General features: G+C 39.0%; 1 protein-coding gene across 7 annotated transcripts in view; it reads left to right on the forward strand.

Moving 5' to 3' along the window:
- The window catches only part of UTRN (utrophin), a gene marked incomplete at its 3' end in the record, with an annotated part of 398254 nt that overhangs the window by 114521 nt on the left and 258534 nt on the right, over window positions 1-25199 (forward strand). For all 7 annotated transcript variants that reach the window (XM_080390591.1, XM_080390595.1, XM_080390592.1 and 4 more), the window contains 17 exons: window positions 23-136; window positions 898-1053; window positions 1964-2134; window positions 4369-4548; window positions 5228-5362; window positions 5866-6015; window positions 7437-7598; window positions 9089-9217; window positions 9689-9862; window positions 10450-10605; window positions 12094-12264; window positions 14116-14295; window positions 16832-16960; window positions 17130-17300; window positions 17851-18000; window positions 19255-19392; window positions 20211-20363. In XM_080390591.1, the coding sequence (XP_080246717.1) occupies window positions 23-136; window positions 898-1053; window positions 1964-2134; window positions 4369-4548; window positions 5228-5362; window positions 5866-6015; window positions 7437-7598; window positions 9089-9217; window positions 9689-9862; window positions 10450-10605; window positions 12094-12264; window positions 14116-14295; window positions 16832-16960; window positions 17130-17300; window positions 17851-18000; window positions 19255-19392; window positions 20211-20363 (2619 nt within the window). The remainder of the gene's footprint in view (window positions 1-22; window positions 137-897; window positions 1054-1963; window positions 2135-4368; window positions 4549-5227; window positions 5363-5865; window positions 6016-7436; window positions 7599-9088; window positions 9218-9688; window positions 9863-10449; window positions 10606-12093; window positions 12265-14115; window positions 14296-16831; window positions 16961-17129; window positions 17301-17850; window positions 18001-19254; window positions 19393-20210; window positions 20364-25199) is intronic.

The raw sequence follows: 25199 nt of genomic DNA on the forward strand, positions 1-25199 counted from the left end.
TCATTTACTGTATTTGATTCAGGCTGATTCTAAAGTTGTTCAGAAGTGGATGGATGGTGTGAAAGACTTCTTGATGACAGAAAAGGCTGTTCAAGGAGATAGAGAAGGACTTCAAAGACAACTTGACCAGTGCACAGTGAGTTTTACTCTTTTAAGTATTCTTTTGAAATAATTACTAACATCATTAAATGTTGTCCATGGCATATTCCATAAAGCCTGCCATAAAAATTGTTTTATCTTTCTTCAGGGCATATTTTAATTGGCTCCTTGTGTGCAGCCGTAACACTTTGTACTTTTCAAAGGTCTTCACCATATTTACAAATACTCATCCACAAGGTGACATTATTTCCTCTGAGAACGTTTATATATTTTTCCCAATCTCGTGATTAGGGAACTGAATCTGTGAGAGAAAAGGGCTTTCTGCATTGAACTCCCAAGGGCAATAAAAACAGCAAGCAAATAACTTTGATTAAACTCCTAGGGTTTAGGAATTATGTGTGCCTTATAAGATTCCTTTCTAGCTAGTGATGCATAATGATCACAAATACAAGAATTTCATCTTGTATTAAGTAATTACAGTGTACCTTCTAATGTTTGTTTCCAGGGGAAGAATGTAAGTCTGAGGCATGCCAGAAACATCAGGTTATTTAGTGCACATAATCTACAAACTTGAGTTGTTCCAGCGTTGACATTTGGCATGTGAGAATGTTTGCTTTGCATATGGCAAGCTGTATTTTGTTTTTCAGTTGCGTAGTTCTGTTGTTTTGGGCCACTGAAGGATTTTTTAAACAGTCTGTTATTGAACACCGCATCAATATGCTTTTATATTTATATTCCAGTTTCTCTGGAATAATTAAAACCTACAAAAATTATTCATTTTCTCTGATATGTGCTCAGATGTTTGTCAACGAAATGGAGCTGATTGAACCATCACTGAAAGAGATGAAAGAAGTAGAGTCTGCTTTAAGAGCTCAGCCTATTGCAAGCATAAATACTTGGGCAAAGTCTAGGCTAGTAGACTGCCAGACTCAATGGGAGAAATTGAGCAAACAGGTGAGTTCTCCATACGTTGCCAGTGCGTGCTTGTTACTAAGCTGTTTGTTCAGTTGTGTGACATTGGTAGGATAGTGAAGAGGTGAAGCAGTGAAACAGTGGGACAAGTGTGTTTTTACTTGTTCCACTGTCAAAGTGGCTGAAATCCAGCTTTGCCTAATGAACCCTTCAGAAGTTACAAATATGTTGGGGGATACCTGTGCAACAGTAGTTTTGTTTGAATACTTTGTTTGTAACTAAAAATTAATTTGTTCTCTTTGTCTCATGCTGCTCTTTCTGGGGTGGGTGGGAGGGAAGTCTTGATTTATTTTGTTCTGTGTTCCTGAAATCTGGAATATTATTCTGGCTCTGTGTAATTTCTGCCTGCTTCCAAACAATGTTAAAAAAAAAAAAAAAAAAAAAAAATGACTATAGGTAGACTGCCTCTTCTATATTTGATTGTTTCTTTTGGGTGGAAGCTTTCTGCTCTATGTAGAAACATACGATTTCCTTGTAATGCCTGGCAAGGATCTGTGTTGGAGAACCTTGCTGTTGATGTGGAATCCAGAATGCATGGGCTGTGGAAAGAAGTGATGCCTGAAGCATGTTTTAGTGCTCTGTATAAAGACATACCTAACTATATGATACTTGTGATCACAAGAGGTGGTTTTCCATCTGACTATTTTTCAGGGATTAGTTCACATGCAACAAGGCAAAAAAAAGGGTCAATTTCCTCCTTCCGTCACCTCTAGATTTTGTTGATCTGCAGAAAATGGATCATGAGTTCATGTGTGTAAAAGTCTTACGTTAATTAAAAAGGCCTGAAAATGTTTTGATAGTAAAATACTTTAACAAAGTCTTGTGGTTTTTCACATATGCAAGGACATTTAAGTAACAAAACTGCTGTTTCTTTCTCCACCTTGGATTCTAGATCATTAGTCAGAAAAATCGCCTGTCTGAAAGTCAGGAAAAAGCTGTAAATCTGAAGAAGGATTTGGCAGAGATGCAAGAATGGATGACCCAAGCTGAAGAGGAGTATTTGGAGAAAGATTTCGAGTACAAGTCCCCTGAAGAGCTAGAGAATGCAGTGGAGGAAATGAAGGTCAGGAATAACAAGTCATTGTAGAGACCTGCTTAAAGAGAAACAAAACTTAATGGCTTTGGGGGTTGACCTTTTGTGGAATTATTATCTATGTAGAAAGGAGCTCAGGTCATGACAAGATTAGTGGTATTTTCCAGCTTCGCTTTGTGGAATTTTTTTTTTTTTTAAATCACAAGCTAGAAAAGCAGATGTTCTATTCGGCCATGAGGGATAGAGGTTTCATAATGAGTAGCAGCTTGCCCAGCTGTTGAGCCAGGCTTGCTAGGTATAGCATGTCAAAGAGTAAGAATATGGAAACTTACTGCAGGAGATGGAACTTGAGAAAGAAAGAAAAGGTGATATATTATCCCTGTCTAAATTAGCAGTTGTGAAAACATTCTCCTGCTGCTAACTGTTGGGCTTCAGTTTCTTGTCCCCTAGATATACTAAAACCATGTTTAGAAAAGCAGTTTAAAACAGTTCTGTTGTAAGGTTATCTTGTGTTCCTCATCTGTTGCAAACAGTGGTGCTGGTCCCTGCTTCTCTAATTTTGGGACTGGTAGCCAAATAAATGGAGGGGAAGGAGCTATTTTTGTTCCATAAATTACCAGTTGAATAGATAATTTTCTTGAATGTATGTGCAAAGTAAACAGTAATTCTCTCTGCTTTTAAATCTAAGAGTTCAGGCTTATCTTCACGAATGTTTTTAACTTGTGTTCACATTATTTAAATGAGTATCCACTATGCAGTTAGTCGACGGAGTATAAAAAAAATTTTTCCTCCCTTACAAGTGCTTTGACAAATCTATTTGAAGTTTTGAATTGTTCTTCTTGAAGGGCTTTCTGAAGCACTCTTTAACAAGTGTTTTAATATATTCATGTCCTTTGAAGCCATTTGAGATCACGTAGTCTGACAGCCTGCTGAACACAAGCCAAGAAAAGAAAGAACCCTCTTTTCATTTGCAATCTGAGTGACTTTGAACACATTTACCTTTGTCAAATCCAGATTATATTCTGTACTTTTAAATTTGGCAGATGTGTCATTGAACCATTAAGCTTACTGTAACACTTGCATATCTTCTTTCGTTTGTGGTAAGAATATTATGCTGGGACTATTTTAGGACTGAGAGAGAACACAGTCTGTATATTTGACCAGGAGAATTTTTACATAAGGTTTTGAAAAACTTTTGAGCTTGCCTAATTCTGCTCTCATTTGAACAGAGTGGAACTCCTGCTGGCATTTGAAGGTGTAGGTTTAAGATGAGGCTAGGTGTTTTTTCATAATCCTTCCATAAAATAATGTTCCCCAGATTTTTCCATTCTTTGCCCTTCCATTAGCTGGCTTTTTTCCTGATTGCCTTACATTTAGAAGACACCTTGAACAATATGTACAACAATAATGCTGTCATGTACTGAATTCTACCATAAAGTGCAGTGCTTTATATATCAAAGGTACTTCAACTTCATAAAAACGTCCTTGAATCCTGAAAATAAAGACATATAGGAAAGTCTGTATTTCTGGAGCCTTCTAGTTGTCTCAACAGAGACAGGCTCAGGCAGGTCTGTATGATCTGTCTTCTAGCTATCATGCTTCCCGAATACTGGTTAGGGCAAAAATTAACAGCTGATAATACAATTTCTCCAGGCCTGTGTTGGGAGTTGTGCTGCGTTTATTGTGCATGTTTGTTACCAAGATCCTATGAGTGCAGTTGGCTTGAAGGAATTCTTCTAGTTATCCTTTTTGCATATTCCTCTAGTGCACCCAACAGCTATGTGAGAGGTCCCAACTTTGCAGTTGCACATGTCCTGGGTAATTATGTCATCTTTCCTAGATAACTCTGGGAGATAGTTACTGAGCTCTGAGACTCATAACCTCTGTAAGATCACCCTACCTTTTTTCCTTGATCTGTTTGTTTTTAGCAAACCTTTTTTTTTCTGATGAATTTCTCTTTTTCATATCTGTATGCTAGTACATAAATAGCTCTGAAATTGAACTCTTTTGCTTTGAGTCATGCATTTTTAATGAACAAACCATAAATGGTAAATATGTTTGTGTTTAATAATATAGGATTTTTCAATGCTTACTAACATAATCTGAATTCCATGCAAGTTAGCATCGTATTTTGTTGTGCTCAGACCCAAGAATACTTTGGCAGCAATACTTCCAAGGTTAAACTGCTCATCTTTGGTTTGAGTGGTGAATAGTTGTCCGTATGGCAGTTGAGGGCTGATTGTGTAACATGTTTCTTTGGGCAGAGAGCAAAGGAGGATGTGTTGCAGAAAGAGGTGCGGGTGAAGATTCTTAAAGACAACATCAAGATGTTGGCTGCCAAAGTGCCGTCTAGTGGTCAGGACTTGGCGACAGAGCTGAACATTGTGCTGGAGAACTATCAGCTACTGTGCAATCGGATCCGAGGGAAGTGCCACACTTTGGAGGTAAGAACGATAGCTCTCAGCTTTGTAAAATGGAGGCAGGTGGCACAAGAGGAATGGAGAAGGACACTTAAAATGTCCAGTTTTGTCACTGAATCCAGTACCTTCATTGTAAATGCATTTTGCTGTGGCTCCTTTCCAAGGTTATGTTACCTTGAGATGACATCCTTGGAATCCGTGAGACATGACTTGACTTGGCTTTTATTATCTGCATTGTAATCAACACTTGTACAAATAAATAACCTTGTCTCACAGCTCTCTTGTCCATCCATGTGTCTTCCAAAATGACAAAAATAAACTTCTCTGAGATTAAAGGTTGATACATGATGGTTCTTGGAACATGTTGATTATAGTTTGGGGTTGGTTGTGTATGCCCTATCTTTCAAAAGGAGTGGATACATTTTGTTACATTCTTAAATTGTTATAAGAATCTGGATGTCAGTGACAATTTCAGCATGAATTTAGAGACTTCTATATGTATTTTGCTTATTACTTTTTATCTTGCTGCTATAGTTGCAGGCTTTCCTGTCTAAAACTTGCTGTGTCATGGCTTGTTTTGGAGTATTTTCTACTTGCCTATTTTAGGTGAATGCCTCAGAAACATAACTAGTTTAAGCTGTTCATGGGGTATTTGAGCTACACGTGGCATTCTAAGCTAATTTGTTTTTAATGTTGCTCCTAGGAGGTGTGGTCCTGTTGGATTGAGCTGCTTCAGTATCTTGATTTAGAAACAGCTTGGCTAAACAATCTGGAAGAAAGGGTGCAAAGGACAGAAAATCTGCCTGATAAGTTGGATGCTGTCAATGATGCTCTTGAGGTATTGTAGTCATTCTGTTGGGCTATTAATTTTTCAGATAGCTCAGTTTAAAACCCCCATGTATCAGTATTCTACGGAAGTGTAGTATTTGTGTTGAATATTCTGATTCTTCAGGTTAAATGAACATATTACTCTGAATCCGGAATGGATATTTGTAAGATCCTCCAGCAAAAGCTGAATTTTGCTGTATGTAATTGTGCTGCACTTGGTGTCATGGTAAAATTGTATGCTCTCTCTTGTCCTGTGTGAATTGATTCCTTCCAGCCCTATGGCATGAAATGATGTGAATAGGCGAGAAGTGCTGTGAAGTTTAATTATCTAAAGCAAAATGACCACTGTACTTGCCTTGTGCCATCATGGATTAAGCCAGAACTACTTTGTGCTTTTACAGCACTCTCAAGACATTTGAAGTGTAAAACTTCTGTGCATGCAGCCAGATTTCCACCTCTGAAAATGCAGTAATGTTTAGTGTCTTGACCTTTAAAACTTTCTCTGCTAATTAGTCCCTGGAATCAGTCCTGCGTCATCCAGCTGATAATCGAACACAGATTCGGGAACTTGGGCAGACGCTGATTGATGGAGGGATTCTTGATGATATCATCAGTGAAAAATTGGAGGCTTTCAATGCCCGCTATGAGGAATTGAGTCACTTGGTAAGAATTTGGGGGTGGGGTTGGAGTAGACTGGGTCTTTCAGCTCAGTGGTCTGAAATAATTCCTGTTAGCTGAATTCATAGATGCAGGACTGTAAAGAGGTAAAGGAGGAAAAACCTTCACAATGTTGTCAGCTGTTTACAGTTCGGAATAATGCCCTAAACCCAAGATGCTTCCCTGCCACCCTCCCGCCTCAACTTGCATCAGGCTTTGTTTTGCACACTTGCACACCCTTGCAGTGCGGGGACCCCCAGTATTTTTCCAGGCAATTTTGATGAAAAGGCAATTCCAGTCTCAAGGCGGACAGCTCAGTAACTGAGGTTAATATTCCCTTCCTACTGCCATAAATACTGGTGAGCTGCTCACTAACTGTAAAAAATGAAGAAACAGGAATAAGTGACATTTTCTCTCTTTGAAATGGCTGGGAAGAAGTCACATTGAAATAAGGAACAGAGGGAAAACATTCTTCTCATTCCCCATCTGTTATGTTGTCCCCTTTCCTCTTCTCATACTTTAGACTAAACTTTTCCAGATTTAATAACTAGAGGAAGACTAGCGGTATTTCAGGCTGCATAAATTTGTAACTTGTGTTCTGCACCCTGGTAATGCAGGACCCCACCAAACTGTAGGATGGGAGTGTTTTTCTGTCACTGCCAAGGTGTAGTCAGAGGGGATTTCAGTTCATCCTCATTACATCGAGCAGCAATGAGTGCAGTACCCTCACCTGGGGGCTACGTGCTGTCATTTAAGTTAGCATTCACTATTGCTTTTCCTGTCTTAACAGTACTTTATTGCCATATAAAAACTCTGCTGGCAGCTGCAGTGCTAACACACCGGGCTGCTGACAACTTTCTGTGTCTCTGTGTGTGTATGTACACACCCACTGATCTGTGCATGTGTTGATAGTGGGGAATTTTTGTTCCCATGATAGTCATGACATTTCAGATGAACTTGGAAGTTTTGCTGTTGAAAGGAGAGGCAATGGAGGGAAGGAACTGTGAACCTCTGTTTTTACACTGTAACAGAAAGATAGATTTTATCATTTTGAAAGAAAATGTGCAAGTTTACACATCTAACAATATTGATCTGTAGCGTATTACAAAGTCCACGATTCCCATTGAATCACTGTTTTTTTGAAACTGGTATGTTTAACAGAATACTTGTCTTTCCTATCACATCAGGAAGAATGTTTTCACTATCCTGTATATCTAGCAGCAAAATTCTTGTATGCCATTGTTTGTTACTGGTATGAATCACAGCAGGCTTCAAAAATTGCTGCCTTCTAAGGCTTGCTTTCACTGTCTTTAGATAGTTTACTGGATAGTATTTTTTGAGTCTCCCCCACCTTACTTTGAGAAATTTCTAATATAATTCGTATTGAATTACTGCTCCATCTTGTCTTACGTTTCTGTTCCACTCAGGCGGTGAGCCGGCAGATTGCCTTGGAACAGCAGCTTCAGACCATGCGAGAAACTGACCACATGTTGCAGGTCTTGCAGGAAAACTTAGCAGATCTGGACAGACAGCTGACATCTTACCTGACTGATAGGGTGGATGCTTTTCAGATGCCACAGGAGGCCCAGGTATTCCAGTATAGCTTTTTGCTATAAACCATTTTGAAGTATCTCATGATATTTGACACTGTTTCCCACAGCATTCTTCTGGAGAAACTGGTGGCTTATGGCTTGGATGGCTGTACTCTGTGCCAGGTAAAAAAACTGGCTGGACAAACAGGCCCACAGAGTAGTGGTGAATGGAGTTACATCCAGTTGGCAGCCAGTCACAAGCTGTGTTCCCTAGGGCTCCATACTGGGACCAGTTACATTTAATATCTTTATCCATGATCTGAATGAGGGGATTGAGCACACCCTCAGTAAGTTTGAAGATGACACCAAGTTGGTTGGGAATACTGATCTGCTTGAGGGCAGGAGGGCTCTGCAGAGGGACCTGGATGGGCTGGATGGGCTGGATGGGCCCAGCCAACTGCATGAGGTTCAGCAGGGCTCAGTGCCGGGTCCTGCACCTGGGTCACACCAGCCCCACACAGCGCTACAGGCTGGGGCAGAGCGGCTGGAAAGGGCCTGGTGGGAAAGGGCCTGGGGGTGCTGGGTGACAGCCATGAACATGAGCCAGCAGTGTGCCCAGGTGGCCAAGGCGGCCAACGGCGTCCTGGCTGGTGTCAGAAGCAGTGTGGCCAGCAGGACGAGGGCAGTGATCGCCCCCCTGTACCCGGCACCGGTGAGGCCGCACCTGGAACCCTGTGTTCAGGTTGGGCCCCTCACTGCAAGGCAGACACTGAGGTGCTGGAGCGTGTCCAGAGACGGGCAACGGAGCTGGGGAAGGGTCTGGAGCACAAGTCTGATGGGGAGCGGCTGAGGGAACTGGGGATGTTTAGCCTGGACAAGAGGAGGCTCAGGGGGACCTTGCTGCTTTCTTACAGCTGCCTGAAAGGAGGTTGTAGGCAGGTGGAGGTAGGTCTCTTTTCCCAGATAACTAGCTACAGGGTAAAAGGAAACAGCATCAGGCTATGAAGGGGGAGGTTTAGATTGGATATTAGGAAAAATTGATTCACCGAGTGGGTTGTCAATCATTGGAACAGGCTGCTCAGGGAAGTGGTTGAGTTGACATTCCTGGAGGCATTAAAAAAATGTGTAGATGCAATGCTTAGGGACATGGTTTAGTGGTGGCCTTGGCAGTGTTAGGTTAACGGTTGAACTCAATGATCTTAAAGGTCTTTTCCAACCTAAACAATTAAATTATTCTACGATAGTGCTTTGCATAGATTTAGTAACTCATGAAGGCTTCATTTCAGTCATATGCTGATGCACTAGATGATATCTTTTGTAATCTGCATTGTTTTCCTTTTTTAAAGAAGGTTGTATTGAATAACAACCTTAACGGCTTTCAATTTAGCAATCTGTCCCCAGAGCCAGAATATTTAAATAAACCTCGCAGCATTTAACTTTTTTATAGTGGATTTACTTCTGATGGGTAGTAAGTGGTAAGCAAGCTCCTCTTCCCCTCTGCAAGAAGTTTTGTACCATAATTTTTTCCTGTTTCTATGATGTGGCAGAAAATTCAAGCTGAGATTGCAGCTCATGAATCCACCATAGAGGAACTCAAGAAAAGTGCTCGCTCTTTCCCTCCTGCTTCTCCTGAATGCAGGTCTCCCCGTGGTGGAACTCAGCTGGATGCTTTGCAGGTAAAAATGAGTCGCACTAAGAATTTAAATGTGAAGAGCTTCTGGTTTTTCAGTTGCACACTGCTTTTGTCGGCCTGTAAATTGCTTGGTGCAATCAACCGAACCTGAAGTTAAATAGTATATGCTTTTACATGCTTTCATTACGAAACAAGCAGCACTAGATGAATTGAATAAGGAAGTCTAAAGTTCATAAGTATCATGGGATAAATGCTGAAAGTCAGAAAGTCTCTATTTTAGTAGAATGGATATCCTGAAAGTGTGTGGTACAGAATTACAGTTCTCTTGCACCTCAGGTGAAGATTAGGAATAGATGATGGAATTTGGCTTGGCAAATAGCATTGTCATGTATGCCGAGTTGTGGTGGCATGAGAGGTGAGATAGAATCTGCCGGGGAGACGCTTTAGACTGTTATTTTTTGAAGTGCAGGTATTAATTTAAAACAATCTTTTAACACACTGTTCATTAAAACAGAGAAAACTCCGTGAAGTATCTACAAAGTATCAGCTTTTCCAGAAACCAGCCAATTTCGAGCAGCGCATGTTGGATTGCAAGCGAGTGTTGGATGGTGTAAAAGCAGAACTTCACGTTTTGGATGTGAAGGATACTGATCCAGATGTAGTCCAGGCTCATCTGGACAGTTGCATGGTAAATATGCAAAGTTTGTAACTCATGTTTGAGGGGGGGTGTTTCTTGTGAAATTCTTCTTGCTGAAACTCTGTCCTGAGGAAATTTTGCATGAAGTCCTGATGCAACTGTTAAAACTCTGCAAAATGCCAACATGCCAACTGATAACTAAAGTCCTTTGATTCTTCTGGGTGAGAATGTGGACATAAATAGTGGATTGTTGATCACATAGGTGGTGGAAAAGCTGAGTTTATAAAACCTCCCTTCCCTGGATCACCTTGTGTTATGGAGAAGCATCACTCCAGGGGCAAGTTTGCTTGGTTCTTAGTATTTGAACAAAACATACTGTACATAAGATCAAATACAGATCACACATGTGGTAATGTTATGGAGTAAACACTGCTGATTTATTGGAATAATCCTTTTTTTGGGTGAAAATTAGAACTAGAATAAAATATGGAACATCAGGAGTCTGAAATCTTCTTGGCAGATGCTGCTTTTAATCTATCAGAGTTTAAATGCAATTGGATAGTTGGGTCCCCACGTGAAGCAAAGTCTGAAAATCTGCACTACAAATTGATCACCAATAAACATATTTGTGTTTTCAGAAACTCTATAAGACCCTCAGTGAGGTGAAATTGGAGGTTGAAACTGTCATCAAGACAGGAAGACAAATTGTACAGAAACAACAGACAGATAATCCCAAAGGGATGGATGAACAACTGACAGCACTGAAATTTCTTTACAATGACTTGGGAGCACAGGTAAGTAAAACAACTGTACATGTAAACAATTGTCTGCATATAAATTCCCTTCTTTGTTTTGATGTCAGGTGCTGTTTTGATTCTGAAGCTGATACTGTATAGGCTAGCTGCTACATACAGGAACAATCAGTTGAGAGATTAAAGATTACACATAACAGTCCCTGTAGTTGTGCAAGACCCTTGTGCTCACAGAGTGTTCCTGAAGGGGGAGCAGCTTTGGAGAAAGGAAGGTTCACAGAGCTTTCATGGCTCTAGCAAAGCTGGCCTGCTATTTGCTGAAGTCTTTGAACGCTGTTGTACGTTCTCTTCTCTGGAAACCAGCCTGCAAGATAATTTACTATCAGATTGTCATATGAGAAGTTTGAATTCTTGTAAATTTTTTTAGGAGGTGTCATGATGGTTTCTAATTGTAATCCATCTAAAGGGTTGCACTCAGTATGAAATAAAAAATGTGGGCAAACCTGTATTTCCCATGAGCTGCATTAAGTATTGATATGAGTAATTTTCTTAGTAATTAAATAGCTATTTATCCAAGTGTAGTGTTTAAAAATGGTTAAATCCTTAAGGGGAAACAGGGAAATAGGGGATTATTATCCTACCTAAATTAAGACAGAAGTGCAAGCACACTCATGCCTGTTCAGTGCTTTGTGAATGAAGCTATGGGTAAGTGGCCAGATTACATTGTTGGAATATTTTGAAATGGGTCCTAGGATATGTTTTATTGTTATAAAGTGGATGACATTCACGAAGGTGTGGATTCTAGTGGAACCTACACATCTAAAATGCAGAAAGCATGTAGGCAAGAAATTGGGAAAGGATACAAAGGCAGAATTGTTTGCAATGTAATGTTATGATTTTGTTTGTGAGCTGAAACAGAGGGCAATTTTTCGAAATGTCAGTTGAATCTGACTGCTGTGGTTGGATTTATTCTCAAGCCTATGTTAAAGTTTGACCAGACTAATTGTGTAGCCAGTGTGAAATAGAATTGATTATGCTGCAGCAAACATCAAATTTCATATTCACTTTACTGAGCTGTTTTCAAGGGCAGACTAGATTGTCAGTGAAATTTTTCTTTACAGCTTTCTGTTAGACAGGCTATCAAAATACAAAAAGGAACTGAATTTTACCTAACTGGATTCTATATCCCCTTGAGTTTCAGTTAAAGGATCATAACAAAATTTAAACATCAATTTGGTGATTACTAGCTAAAAATAAGTTGGTGTGCAGGTTTGTTGTCTCCCTTTAGGTGTATCTTAATTTGAAATTTTATTTTTATATATTCTGCTTTGTGTAGTAATATACAGACGTTTATAAAAGATTTTTCTTTTCAGGGTCTTCCCCTAATGCCAGACAGTCCTAAGATGCAAGAATTTCATATATGTGGGTGGATATTTTAGCCGGTTAGCACTTTCATTTTTGCTGTCTTTTAAAATCTGACTTTGTTTTCTTTTTTCCCTTTTTTTTTTTTTTTTTTTTTTTTTTTTGTAGGTGACAGAAGGAAAACAAGACCTTGAAAGAGCATCCCAGCTGGCACGCAAAATGAGGAAGGAGGCCACATCTTTGTCAGAGTGGCTGGCTAACACTGAGGCTGAGCTCGTGCAGAAGTCCACTTCAGAGAGCTTGCTTTCTGATCTAGATTCAGAAATTGCCTGGGCCAAAGTAAGCACACTATAAGTGTCTGTACAATAAATTTTTAACGTTATGGCAATACTGTGTAGAAGTGGCTGTGAATTTAAATCCCGGTAGCTTGTTCTAAAATCTCTCTTACATCGTGAAATTTTAGTAGATTCAGTAGATCATATTCAGTACCTTCCTGAGTCTGATGCGTTTCATATCAGGCATCTTGATGCAAAATTAAATGGCCACTGAAATATTAAAGATACAAACTACGTATTTAGTAGCCAGAGATAAGTAAGTCACTTGTATATCTATAACACAGTTTAAGTATAATATGCTTTATTATGAGAAAATATAATTTTGGACTGTGTCAAATATTTTACTAGTAGAGCAAACTTTTGTACACTGATATTTTTAAAGAAAAATCAAGTTTTTAAACTTTAATCAAAACAACTTTGTCTTCAAAATTGTGACTTTGCAAAACAAAAAGAACCTGCAGTTCCTTGTTTTCTTACATCTATAAATTGGAACTTTTTATGGAAGCAGATGAAAGTGTTATAATTATTCTGAAGCAGAGCATCAATTGTCATACACTGTAGAAACTTGGATATGTAGTAGTTGCAGTTAGCAACAAGTGTCAGCTGATACAGTCCAGCAATACTGATCTTTCCAGTCATTATTTTCTGTCACAGTTTACTTTTGGAATAGGTCTGCGTACAATCTTTAAAACTTGAAAACTTAGAAAATTACAAAACCCTCTAATTATAACCTGTTCTCACTCATTTAACTCAGGATTAGCAATTATCAGCACTACGCTTCTGTTGTGGCAGTATCCCTAAGATTTCTTTCCACGCATGCTTGTAAATACTTATTGAAGTATACTTACTATGGATGCGTATATGCAAATAATTCATGAACTGTTACGCTGCGCCACCAGGAGGACAAGCCTTTTATGTTCCTTGCAAACTTGTCCTTCCTGTCCTAAAGTTTTCTAGAGGCAATTTTAAAGTGTAGTAACTTGAGTATTTATTTCTGTCTCTTAATTTAATAAATTATGGTAAAATAATAAATTATTTGCTTCACAGATAATAAGATATTCAAGGAGCTTCAGACAGTAGTTGTGTCTGACATCAAAAAGTTCCAAATAGCCAGATATTATTAATAATAAGTGATGACCTCTTATGGCAAGAGGTGCTATTTTCCACATGGAAACCATATACTGATATTCAAGAGATGACATATTACTTGATTTATATGTTAGTATGCATTCTTTCAAAGAAGGTGATTTTTTTTTTTGAGATTTAAAAAAAATCTACTGAAAAGCAGACATGACTTGGAAAAAAGATTAGTTAGATGCATATATTTACATATCTACATATGGGTAATACAACAATACAGCTTCTGTAATATGTAGCAAGTGAATTCAATATTTGCAGTAATGAGTGGTGGTGATCAAAAAAACATTCTGCCTTGGCCTGTCACTTTACTCGTTGCCAACTGTAAAAGTACTTTAATAGGAAAAGATACAGAGAAATCAAATGTGTCTTCTGAGAACTGTGTTCTTTGTGGTGCTTGACAGTGCAAAAAGAACCTTTTAAAATTGGACCTATAATGTGATGTGATGCATTTGTTTTACCTACATAATGAAAAGAAAGTATGAAGATACTACAAAAAAAATCAAAAAAGGTCTCAAGCTACGTTATTCGGGACACTTACATGCATTGTTCTTTAGCTGCAGAGAGTGATTATAAACAGAAGGCTTTTACTTGGTTTGATTTTTCTCAAGTGAAAACTATCTATGTTACTGTTTGTTTTCTGTGGAGGTAAAAACGTTGCTGCCTTGCCCTTGTGATTGGGAGCAGTGTGCACTGTTAATGGTTCCTTTTGCTTCAGAATGTGCTGAGAGAGCTGGAAAGGAGGAAAGCTGACCTGAAGAGCATCACTGAAAGCTGCACTGCTCTCCAGGCTCTGGTGGAAGGGAGTGAGACCTCCCTAGAGGAGAAGCTGTGTGTCCTTAATGCTGGCTGGAGCAGAGTTCGGACCTGGACTGATGACTGGTGTGACACTCTGCTGGTAAGTTGCACATGTGAGAAATATTCAGGGTGGTTATCCCTCCACACCCTTGGAGAAGTTGCAGTTTTCACTTGTCTCACCGCTGTGATGCGAAGCTTCCATTGTGCCTCGTGGACTTAAAGGAGTATAGAATGGATATCTGGTTACTCTGTAGATGGAAACATGAGTCGTAAGGTTATATACAATGAGGAAGGTGGGAAATTGTTTTGCAAGTGGTTTATATGTGCTCATAGGCTTTGGTGCCACACGCTTTGGTAGCAGTGGCTATTGCTCAGTGGGTAGGCGATGAAAATGAACAGTCTGGATGAGAGTGATGAAACTATGTAAATATCCCAGGCAGACAGTTAACTTGACGTAGTGGGAATAACCTGCTTAGTTGTAGAGAATAAAACTAGGTTTAACTTTTTCCCTTTTGCATTTCTTATTCTCCTGGCTTCAGTGCTAGGACTTCTTTTCTGGCTACTTACTCTCCCAAGACATTGTGGCATAATTCCACTTTTTGATAGAAAATGCAGCGTATGCTTAGTGAAGGACTTTCACACCTCTGCTATTCTAATCTCTTTATCTTTCTCTTCTCCCCTCCACCCCTTTATGTACTATCACATTACATTTTTAACTTTTTGTCTGTATTTACAAATTTATCTGCTTTTACCTCTTTCCTGTTAATGTTTTGGAACTTTCTCTCTTGCTACAGCAACAGTGCTAGCCTTTTGTGTCCACTTATTATTTAGCTCTTAATACAATTCTTAATGCCCTAGTGTAAAGTAACTTTCTAAACTATCCTGACAAGGAGCATCTACTATCACACATAGACTGAGTGGGTTATGTGGCATAGAAGCATTCAAAAAACTGCTAGTGTTTTACTCATTAAATGGTAGTAGCTGATTCTGCTGATTCTGACAGATTAAAATGAGAGGGGAAAACCCCACCAGGTTATGGAAGTGTTGCTTGTTTCATAACAGGTTAAGTAGAGCCCAGAAATCTTGTGTTTTCTGTGTAAGCTCATGATTTTGTTGATGTAAGTGGAAAACAAAAGGAACTAACTAGCCCAAAAGGATTGGGTTCCATGAGGCTGCTGTGTGTGCTGCTCTCTTTTTCAGCCTGAAAGAAGCCTCTGTGCCAACCTCAGCACGAACAGAGTGTTTTTGTGTCAATTGATTTCTTTGAGACCCAGATGATGGCTGTTTAATGGACAATTGATAACTTCCTAGTGGTGTTCAGCAAAGCACTTGGGGACAGTCTGTCAGCATACTGCTCTTTCAGACAGCCCATAACTGCAAGTGCTTAAGAATATGACAACTAAGAGTTGAGGTCAACAGTGTCTGTTTGGCTGAGTAAATGGAAGACTAAGCATATTATACAGCGTAAAGCTGCAAGTTTTGCTAAGTGGACATGAAACAGTCTACAGTTAATGCTAGTAGCAGACTGATGCTTTCAGATAAAGTGTTTTGGTGGTGTTCAGCTTATAAGAATCCACCTGTTATGGGCTGAAATTGTGGAAACTTTGGTGTATAGCTAGGTGGTGAGCCTTGTGCCTCTTGTCCAGTGCCTGTTGCAGGCTGTACTGTCTGTTTCATAATGATGTCAATGTTAGGAGTGGTCAGGTAGTGTAGTTGTAAATGCTGTAATGATGATCCAAAACTAAAAACCTTGTAAATTATGGTAATGTGGGGCGTAAGTATTGTCCTTGTGCAGATTTTAATTTAATCGTTCTTTTCCTAAGTGATTATGTTTCTTGATGTTGATACAGAGACCAATCATAGGCCTCCTCTCTCTTCCCCTCCCCTTGTTTTCTTAGTCTAAAAGATCAAAGTGTATCCTTTTTATTTTTGGTAAAAAACTCTGTGCTTAAGCAGGATGGTGCTTCCATGAATCTGATAGCTTTGTTTTGGTCACCCAGAATAATGTGGTGTTTCTGCCTGGCACCTAAAGTTGAGACTTCTGACTGCATATGAAAGCAGATCTGTATAACATATCTACAATGCAGTGACTTTTAAGTGGAAGGAATATTTTAATATAATCAGTAAAATATCAAAACTTGACTATTATAATTTGCAGGTTTTGGTGTAATTCCCTTTCAATCAAAAAAACCCACAGCTGCACGTAATGCACACTGTTCTACCTGCCTAATGATAATTGAAGAAATCATGGGGGTTTTGATCAACTGAAATGATGTGGTCTGGCTGTGATGTTTTAATATGTTATCTGTCTTTTAGTTGGACAAACCACCTCAGCTATTTCTGTTTCCCCTTCTATGAATTAGGAAGAAACATATCAAAGGATCTAGAATGAAAATTGAGTTCTTGTAAATACTTACTGAAGGTGAAAGGTACAATCTAATTTTCAATGTTCCTTTCCAAGGTGTATCCATACCACTTTATTCCATTAATCTCCTTTTTACTCGTACTGATAGTTTTGGCAGGTGGTTTTTTTTTGTGTGTGTGTGTGTGTTTGGGTTTTATGTTGTGGGTTTTTTTGTGGATTTTCTTTTAAGTTTCTCACATTGATACTTTTTTTTCCCCCCATCTTTTTCCAGAATCATCAGAGCCAGCTGGAAATTTTTGATGAAAATGTTGCTCACATAAGTACTTGGTTGTATCAGGCTGAAGCCTTGCTGGATGAGATTGAGAAAAAGTCAGCAACCAAAAAGGAGGAAACTGTGAAGGTAGGAAATGTTACTGTCAGGTAACCACTTTTGATATCATTTAGTATCCAGGTCAGGTTTGGTGTCCTTTTTTTTTTTTTTCTTCCCAATTTTTTGTTTGTGTGTTTTTGGTTTTTTTAATATATTTTTTCCTTTCCTACGGTAACCATTTGCATTTTCTTTCACTTAGCGTTTAACATCTGAATTAGATGATGTTAGTCTTCGAGTGGATAATGTGCGTGATCAGGCTATTATCCTAATGAATGGTCGGGGAGTGTCATGTCGTGAACTTGTTGAACCCAAACTGGCAGAACTGAACCGTAACTTTGAGAAGGTCTCTCAGCACATCAAAAGTGCCAAGGTGAGGATAAGCAAACTTGGGAGGTCTGTGCCAAAATGGTGGCAAATAGCTTTAGGGGATAGATCTTTGTGTTAGAACAGTGCTTCACTCCTTTTTATTCTCTTGGGTGTAGATATTTATATGTGAAAAATGGACAGATTGATCTTAGACCAACTGCTTTTTTTTACCTGAGTAGCAGGTGATGACTTGAGTTGGAAGGGAGAACTTATAAATAACTATGTGTTATAAAGATTCAGAAAAATGTATGTATTGCAGTACACATAAGTATGAACTGCAGAACAACAACATAAGGGAATATGACTGGAGGTTTGTTTTTGTTTTGAGACCAAAATGCTCAGATTGTAGGTAGAAGCTTGGTAATACCTACCAACTCTGTGTACAAGCTAACTTTGTGTTAGATCAAACAACTCTTGCAATGCTTTTATGCTAATATCTGATAGTTCTACAACTAGTATGCTTGTTCCTGGAGAATTGATTTAAATCATTAAACTGTGTGTTACAGCTCAGACTAAATGTTTGGGCTTGAACAAAGCTCTGTTTTGCTTTGCAGGTGCTCGTTGGACAAGAACGACTTCCTGTCATGTCAGAGACCCTTGAAGTCAGAGTAGCTTTTCCAGACCTGGAAAAATTTGAGTGTGACATACAGAATATGCTAAAAGTTGTAGAAAAGCATCTGGAGTTGAGTGGGGAAGATGAAAAGGTTTGTGAGCAATGGAAGAACTAAGTAATTTGCTAACTCTTTGTTTTGTCCATGTGTTACATTTCTTCAGATTTTGAGGGGGAATTCTTCTGAGAAAATCTTTTTAAGACAGGAGTAACAAATGAAGGGAATTATTAGGTTGTTGGAAACACTGCACAATTTTCCATGCTTTTCCCATAGCTGCTGCCTCTTGTCTGGTGCACTGCAAGTAACTAGTCATGCTTTGGTCTGTGTTTTATCATGGTTTTATGTAATTCAGGTAGTGAACTTCTATTTTCATTTATCTTTTATGTACTTTTCTATTCTGTTCCTTTTATAAGAAATCTTTCCTGTAAATGTAATGAGGTGCAAAACTTTTTCTTTCTTCACATTTAACTGTCTGAACTTATGTTGAAATGGTTACTTAATGCAGCTGAGACTCTTACCATGTATTTGGCAGTGTTGAGCCTCTAATCTATTGCATTAGGTAGATATCTTTTGCACTTTAAACTGGTATGATACATTGAATCACAGTGCACAGGTCAGGTCAATGAATACTTGTGACATTGAGGTGTAAATAAGGGTGTTGTAATATGGCTCACAGCAAGTCCAAATAAAGACTTGGAACAAAATTTATCTTTTTCTAGATTCTTACCTAGGCTCTGCTATTCATGTGTGTAAAACTGTCATACTTTTGTTTGCATCTTGTCTGTAATAGCCTTGCTCCTTACAAAATTGGGTGAAGTCCTTCCAGGCCGCCTTATCTGCCTGCCTTTTAAGCATATGAAATATTATAAACAGAGTTGGAAAGCTGAGTATAAGTCTATGGAAAATGACATGTGTGCTACAGAAAACAATTTTTAAAAGGACTCTGTGGAAGGACCTATTGTTATAGAACATATGCTTCCCTTTGTGCTGTTTTTATATTTATTATGTTTTAGTTTTGCTATTCTGCTCTGAGCTTGCTTATTATTGTCAAGGAATGTTTATAATAGAAATGGAGCTGCGGTCATAGCACTTTCTTGCTGTGGCTGCCTGCTGCTGGCTCATTGACTGAACTTGCTGCAGTACATCTCTATGAAGTTTGTAGAATGACCAGGTTGGAGTTTAGGATTTGGTAGTTGTGGGGAAGAATCTCTACTTGAACTTGTTTGGGTCACATTTGGATAATAAAACAACAATTTGGCCCCATTGTTGTTAATATCTGAGCAGGTAATAAATTTTGGAAACTGTAGCTGAGCTTTCTGTAGATAATACAGACTTGTGTAATTTTAGCTGGATCGAGAAAGAGCTCAGATTGAAGAAGTTTTACAGAGAGGAGGGCAGTTGTTGCAGCAGCCTATGGAGGACTATAAGAGAGAGAAGATCCGCATACAGCTGTTGCTTCTGCAGAAAAAGTACAACAGCATGCAGGTATGAATTTGGTAGTTACTATTGTTAAAGCTTATTTATGCAGTCTTCCCTTTGCTATCCCACTTACAAGCTGATTATGACCCTTGGTGTGTAAGATCCTCTGGGGAGGAGTTAAATACGTGTACATGCAATCTGACTCTCTGAATCTTTGCGATTCTGAAATATGAATTTTGTCATTCTGAAGTTTTGGGGGAGTGGTTTTGATTTTTAAAGTCCCTTTCACAGAGGGCCAGCCTGTATATATTTGCACAGATGGGTACAGACAGTTGGACATTTGGTTCGCTTGTCTTTGGCCCTCCAGCAGAGGTTTGTCTTTACCACCAGGCTGTGTGAAGAGTGACTACATAGACACATGTATACAAACATATTCATTGAGCTCTTAGCTGAGGAGCTCTGTGTGAATGAGTCTGCTATTTCATTCCTCTTGCTTCCTAAGAGGGTATTATCAGTAATTGTGGACTCTAGTATGTTGTGGTGCTTTCATACATGTGCCATATTAAAAATACTTTTGTGTAAAGCAAAGGGGACCTGTATTCTTATACTCCTTTTAGCTCATCTGTTGGAATCACGTTAGAGTTGGTAAGGTGAGGTGTAGCTCAAAGGCAGGGTAAGACTCTCAGGCTGTCTTTGATTCTATGTCTGTGCAGATAAACAGAATATAGCTATTTTTGAAAAATAAATTGTTACTATTACATGTTTTGGAATTTGCTTCTTCAAATGAATCACTCAAGTATTTTTGTTTTTCAAATAAATAAGACCTATTCAGTTCACTATTTCCCTCCTCTTATGCTGTATTTTCTTAATACATTGGCTTGTAGGAGTGCAGGTCATTTCAAAGGAGGCAGGTGGTGGAACTCTCTCCCGTGTTTTCTCAGTATAAGAAAGAACATGACAGTCTAATGAAGTGGCTGGATGAGGCAGAGCACCGTCTGTCCGGGCTGCAAGGTGTGGAAGGTGAACAAAAAGTACAGGTAAATGAGACTTTTTTTTTTTTTTTTTTTTTTGGTGGGGTGGGGTGGGGTGTTTTTTTCTTAGAGCAAACAGTCTGAATGCTATGCATGAACTACATCTATAAGATTCATATATTAGGGTTTTATGGCTGTTCTTTGATGCCTTCTTGGAAAGAAGTGTTTTCAAAATAACAACATTCATTTCTCATTAGGAAACTATCTGCATATACTAGTTTGGGATTTCTGCGTAGTCATCATACATCCAAAATATCCCAGCCATCAGGCTCAAGTCATAGAGTGTGATCTGGGCAGTGTTGCAGCAGGACAGTGTCTTTTCCTAGTCTTGCCCATGGGGGATTATGCTTAACTCTTTTTGGTGCCCTGGCTCAAACAGCTTAATTCAATGTTTGATAAGATAAAAGCCTTCTTTGAAGCTTAAACTCAGTGCCTCTGCGTCTTGTGGTTGGGATATTGCAACTACTCTAACACTGCTTTTCACTGCCTCAAGCGCTTAGAGAGCGATAACTACCCTCATGTGATTGATATGACTGTACACAATGAAGATTAATAAAAATTGCAAAGATTAAAGTATTTGATAATGTGCATGTGCAGATCTTGACAAACAATTTCACAACTAATTTAATAGGATGTCAGGGTCTGATGAAATCTACTACCCTGAAAGCTGCATGTCTTAATTGTTGAGGGAACAGATACTTTCAGTGGGGTTTTTATTTTTGTTTGTTAGTTTTGTTGTGGTTTTGTGTGGGTTTTGGTGTTGGATTTTTTTTTTTTTAAATCTTATTTCTCCTTTTCATCCTTCAAAACACTTTGACCACATGGTAATTATATTAATATTTTAGGCAATAACAGTGAGGAACTTTGTGAAGCAGTAAGTAATTTCTTGGACAAGCTTGGGGGCTAGGCAACTTGTCAAGAAATTCTCAGTTTTTGCATATGAAGCTTCATAATTAAAATCAATCAATTCTTTTTGACTGCTCTGTAACTTTTTAACCCAGCACCAATTAACTTGGAGGCAGGGGTAAAATAGTCTGGTTTCCTGTGAGACTCATGCCACAGTGCCATGATGTGGTGCTCTTCGTTCACAGCTGTAGTGCTGTGTGGCTTCAGCAGCCTATGACAGCAGTAGACCTATGGCAGATGGTCTGCTCTCCGTGGTCACACAGGCTATTCATTATTAGCGATTAAAGTAAACCTTTTAAATCTGCTTCTCTTTCGAGAGACTTTTTCAAATGACAGGCCTCCCGTGCAGAGCTGGGCAGCAAAGATGGTCCCAGGGTCTCTGACTGTCTGAAATCTGACTGCTCTGTTGGGTCCCCAGCGGTCACTCCTGGCATACTGTGGTACTTGCACACGAGCTTCTTGGGACCTGACTGATGCCAGGGAATTTGTTTGAAGGAGATGGGGATCCATACACATTTAAAGTATAACAACATGATTCAGTTTTTCTGTTTGACCATCAGCTGCTTTGAGTGAATCTATTACTGGATTGAAAAGGGAACAAAAGGTGTACCTGAAAGGTTCTTCGCTAATGGGAGCAGTCCAGTTGTTCCACAGACTGGTCTTCCTTGTTACTATTGGTCTTGCTGGATGTTGACTTATCTTCTCTAAGGAAGGCCCTTTGCCTCCTATAAAGCCCTTTCCTTTAGGGATATACTGCAGCTAATCCCTGGTACTGCTGGATCTGTTCCTGGATTACTGTGTCTTGGTATGTGGGTGCTGAATGCAGAATATCATGTAAATATGAATTACCATAGCAGTTATGATAGACTATTGATGGAGAAATAGTATCTTTGCTCAGAATTAGTTAAGTTGTGTACAAGTATCCTTATACTTCCAGGTACAGTTTCTAGTCTGGCTGAGTCAGCTAGACTTTCAGAAAAGGACCGCAGCAGTTTTCATTAGTACTGTGAGCCTCTGAAACTGCTGCTTTTGCTTCATGTGCCTGTGCTTCTAGCTTTTGGATATTTGAGTGGTAAGCCAGCTTGTTTCAAGTGACCTTATTTTACTTTTATGGCTTGTTCTTTCACCTGCTTTACTAATTGATCTTGAACACAAAAAATGGTATGAGACCATACTATTTCTGAAGGGAGAAATAGTGTTCTCAAATGTCATCATTATTTGATGAACACAGTTGCTCCAGAATCTTCTTGGAGCCACCAGATCTGACTTACCCTCAGCACCATGGAGGCAACCCTAATGCTAAAATTCTGCAACAGAAATTGCCTCACCCCATTTTTTTACCATCTATTCTGTGTTTGAACACCTTGCTCCCCCTTCTTTAGTCAGTAGGGATGTCTGATGAAGGTGGGAAAAGGGAAATCCTAGATGTATCCATAGGGCCCCCAGACTACCAAGTGGCAAATTGCAGTGCTTTTTGCTCACGTCAGCACAGGTCTGAGAAGCATGAAATGAATTCTTGACCCACTGGTGCACAGCTGGCTCAACCCTTCACCTTGATGTAAAGAAGGTGCAGTGAGCAGAAGAAGAGAAGCTAGTTTTGGAACGAGCAAACAGGGAGGGAAAGAAAAGAATTCAGGTGCCAAGCTAGGGAGTAACTCCAGTTAAGGTTTTATGTAATACATTATTTACATTTTTGTAAATGAGTGTGGAGGAGAGGACTTATTTATGGTGCTTGAAGGTCATATGTATCTATATATTGACTTGCTGGAAGTAGCTGGATCATAAATATTCCTCATCATGTGTGCTTCTAGGGATTATGGAGTTAAGTGTCTCTGAAATATTGGTAACCCTTCTGCATCCCTGGTACTTTTGAATAACCCTTGTTTTGCCACAAAGCCATCAGCTAGAAAAACCTGCATTGGAAGTTTGTATCTCCGAGTTCCTTCTTTTCTAGTCTTGCTATAGTGTTTATTTAAAGTACTCTATTCTGACTTGGCTTGGAATGAGGGAAAGGAAAAATTAAACCTTAAATTGCAGAGGTAATTAGACTAAAGTTCGAGAGATTTTCCCAGGTTTTAGGAAATTGTTTTGAAGTAAAAATGATAATTCTGCAGATGGTAAGTGAATTTACTGTTGCGGGCACAGTGCAGTTTCTCCCATAAACTGGAACACAGATAGCATCTTGAAGGCTTTTGAAGTACTCTTCCTGTAATAAAGAACACATGTTTGTTTGCCTGTTGTGCTTTTTACAGAGAAGGTTCTAAGTTACTTAAATATGAACGACGAGCTACATTGCCCACAAATACTGACTGCATTAATTAACCCAGAAGGACAAATAAGATGGACATGAGATTTTAGCTTTAGACAACCTTTTCCTAGAAAACTGGCTATGAAATATTTTGACTGTGAGAAAGAAGGAACATAGAATGGTTAAAAAAAGTGAGCATTTCTAATCAAAAGGACATTTATTTGCAAAGGTAACTAATGTGTGTTGATCTGAGATTAGACTGGCTGAACTCTTTTGGTTAAAATGTTCATGTGGTTAAACATGCAAGGTAAATTATTCAATTTTATATCAATTTCTCAGGTAGTATTTTCTAAAATCCACTTTTGGAAGCAAGTCAGAGTATCTCCTGGAGTTGAATCTTTGATAGATTTTTGTCTGAAAATGAATTTAAGTGTAAAAGGGGAAAGGGGAAGAAAATCTGAATACAAATTCTGAATGCAGGTAAAACTAGATGCTAAGTATAGGTGGAAACAAATTTTTATTTAACCACTGAAATAAAATTAGTTTTAGCATCTCCCATTGAGAGGCCTTATTTATAGTATGTACACTAGTAATTGAGTATTCCCCTTTTATCTCCGGTCCTGCGTTTTCCCTAGTATTTAAAGAGAGATCAAATTTAATAAACATGCTCCGTCACTGCTGAAATTAAAGGTCTATTAAGTCATCCAGTCAGATTTCCTCCTAAATATCCTTTGATTAACTTTTTATTTGTGGGTGCTTTAGAAAAAGTTCGCTTGCCTGTTTTTTTAAATAAAAAACAAAACCAAACCCCAGCTTCTGTGACAGATAGGTGTTTGATTTGCATGAGAGAGTTATGTTAAACTTCTGCTTTTCCGTTTTTTTATTACGTTATGCTGCATTTTAGAAGCTGCCAGTCCGCTATGCAAGGTAGAGAACAGCTGAACAATTAAAACTTGGCTGCAGTAAAGCACTAATGTGTTTATAATACTTACATATGTTCACCTTTAAGAAGGAGGGTTGTGAAAGGATGAGCCATCCTCTCAGTGATGGGAGGCAGCTGGAGGAGATAAGCAATGAGGTGTGCTGTGCAAGAGCAGCACCAGGAGATGTTCACTGCTCTGCAGAAGAGCAGCAACCTGGCCTGGGATGGTGCTAATTGGGAAGCAGACAGTTTCAGTGTATGTCAGTGTTGGCAACAAGTGGAGAACAAGTTTGCTGCATGCCGGCAGCAGGTGCTGTTTGAAATCTTGTGCAAGTTTTGTCTAATGAGAGGTAAAGCAATGTGTGTGAGGTAGAAAAATAACAAAGTCCAGTGACCTGTTAATTTGGGTGAAGTCTAGATTCTGGACTGTTGCCTGTGTGAGAGTGGGACTTGTGGGGTGATGAAAAATTGAGAAAACACTTTGTGATGATGTTGCAGGAGGCTGTTCTGCAGCAGGCATCCTGGTGTTTGTTCAAACCCTGGTTTATTCCGTATTGCTGGGGAAAAGATACTTTGAGTTGCACAAGCTTTGTCAGATTTCTCTGGAGCTAGGGCCTCTCCTTCCACAGGAAATGGTACCACTATGTAAGTCTTGGGCTTTTGCCCAAGCTTTGGAAGCTGACAAAATATATACAGAGCCTCAAGAAAATGTGTTTGGGGAGCATCAAGTACCAGGATGTTGGATTTGTGGCTAAAGCATATGGAG

The sequence above is a fragment of the Falco punctatus genome (genome assembly GCF_963210335.1).
Source record: "Falco punctatus genome assembly, chromosome: 5".
In the NCBI taxonomy this organism is placed as follows: domain Eukaryota; kingdom Metazoa; phylum Chordata; class Aves; order Falconiformes; family Falconidae; genus Falco; species Falco punctatus.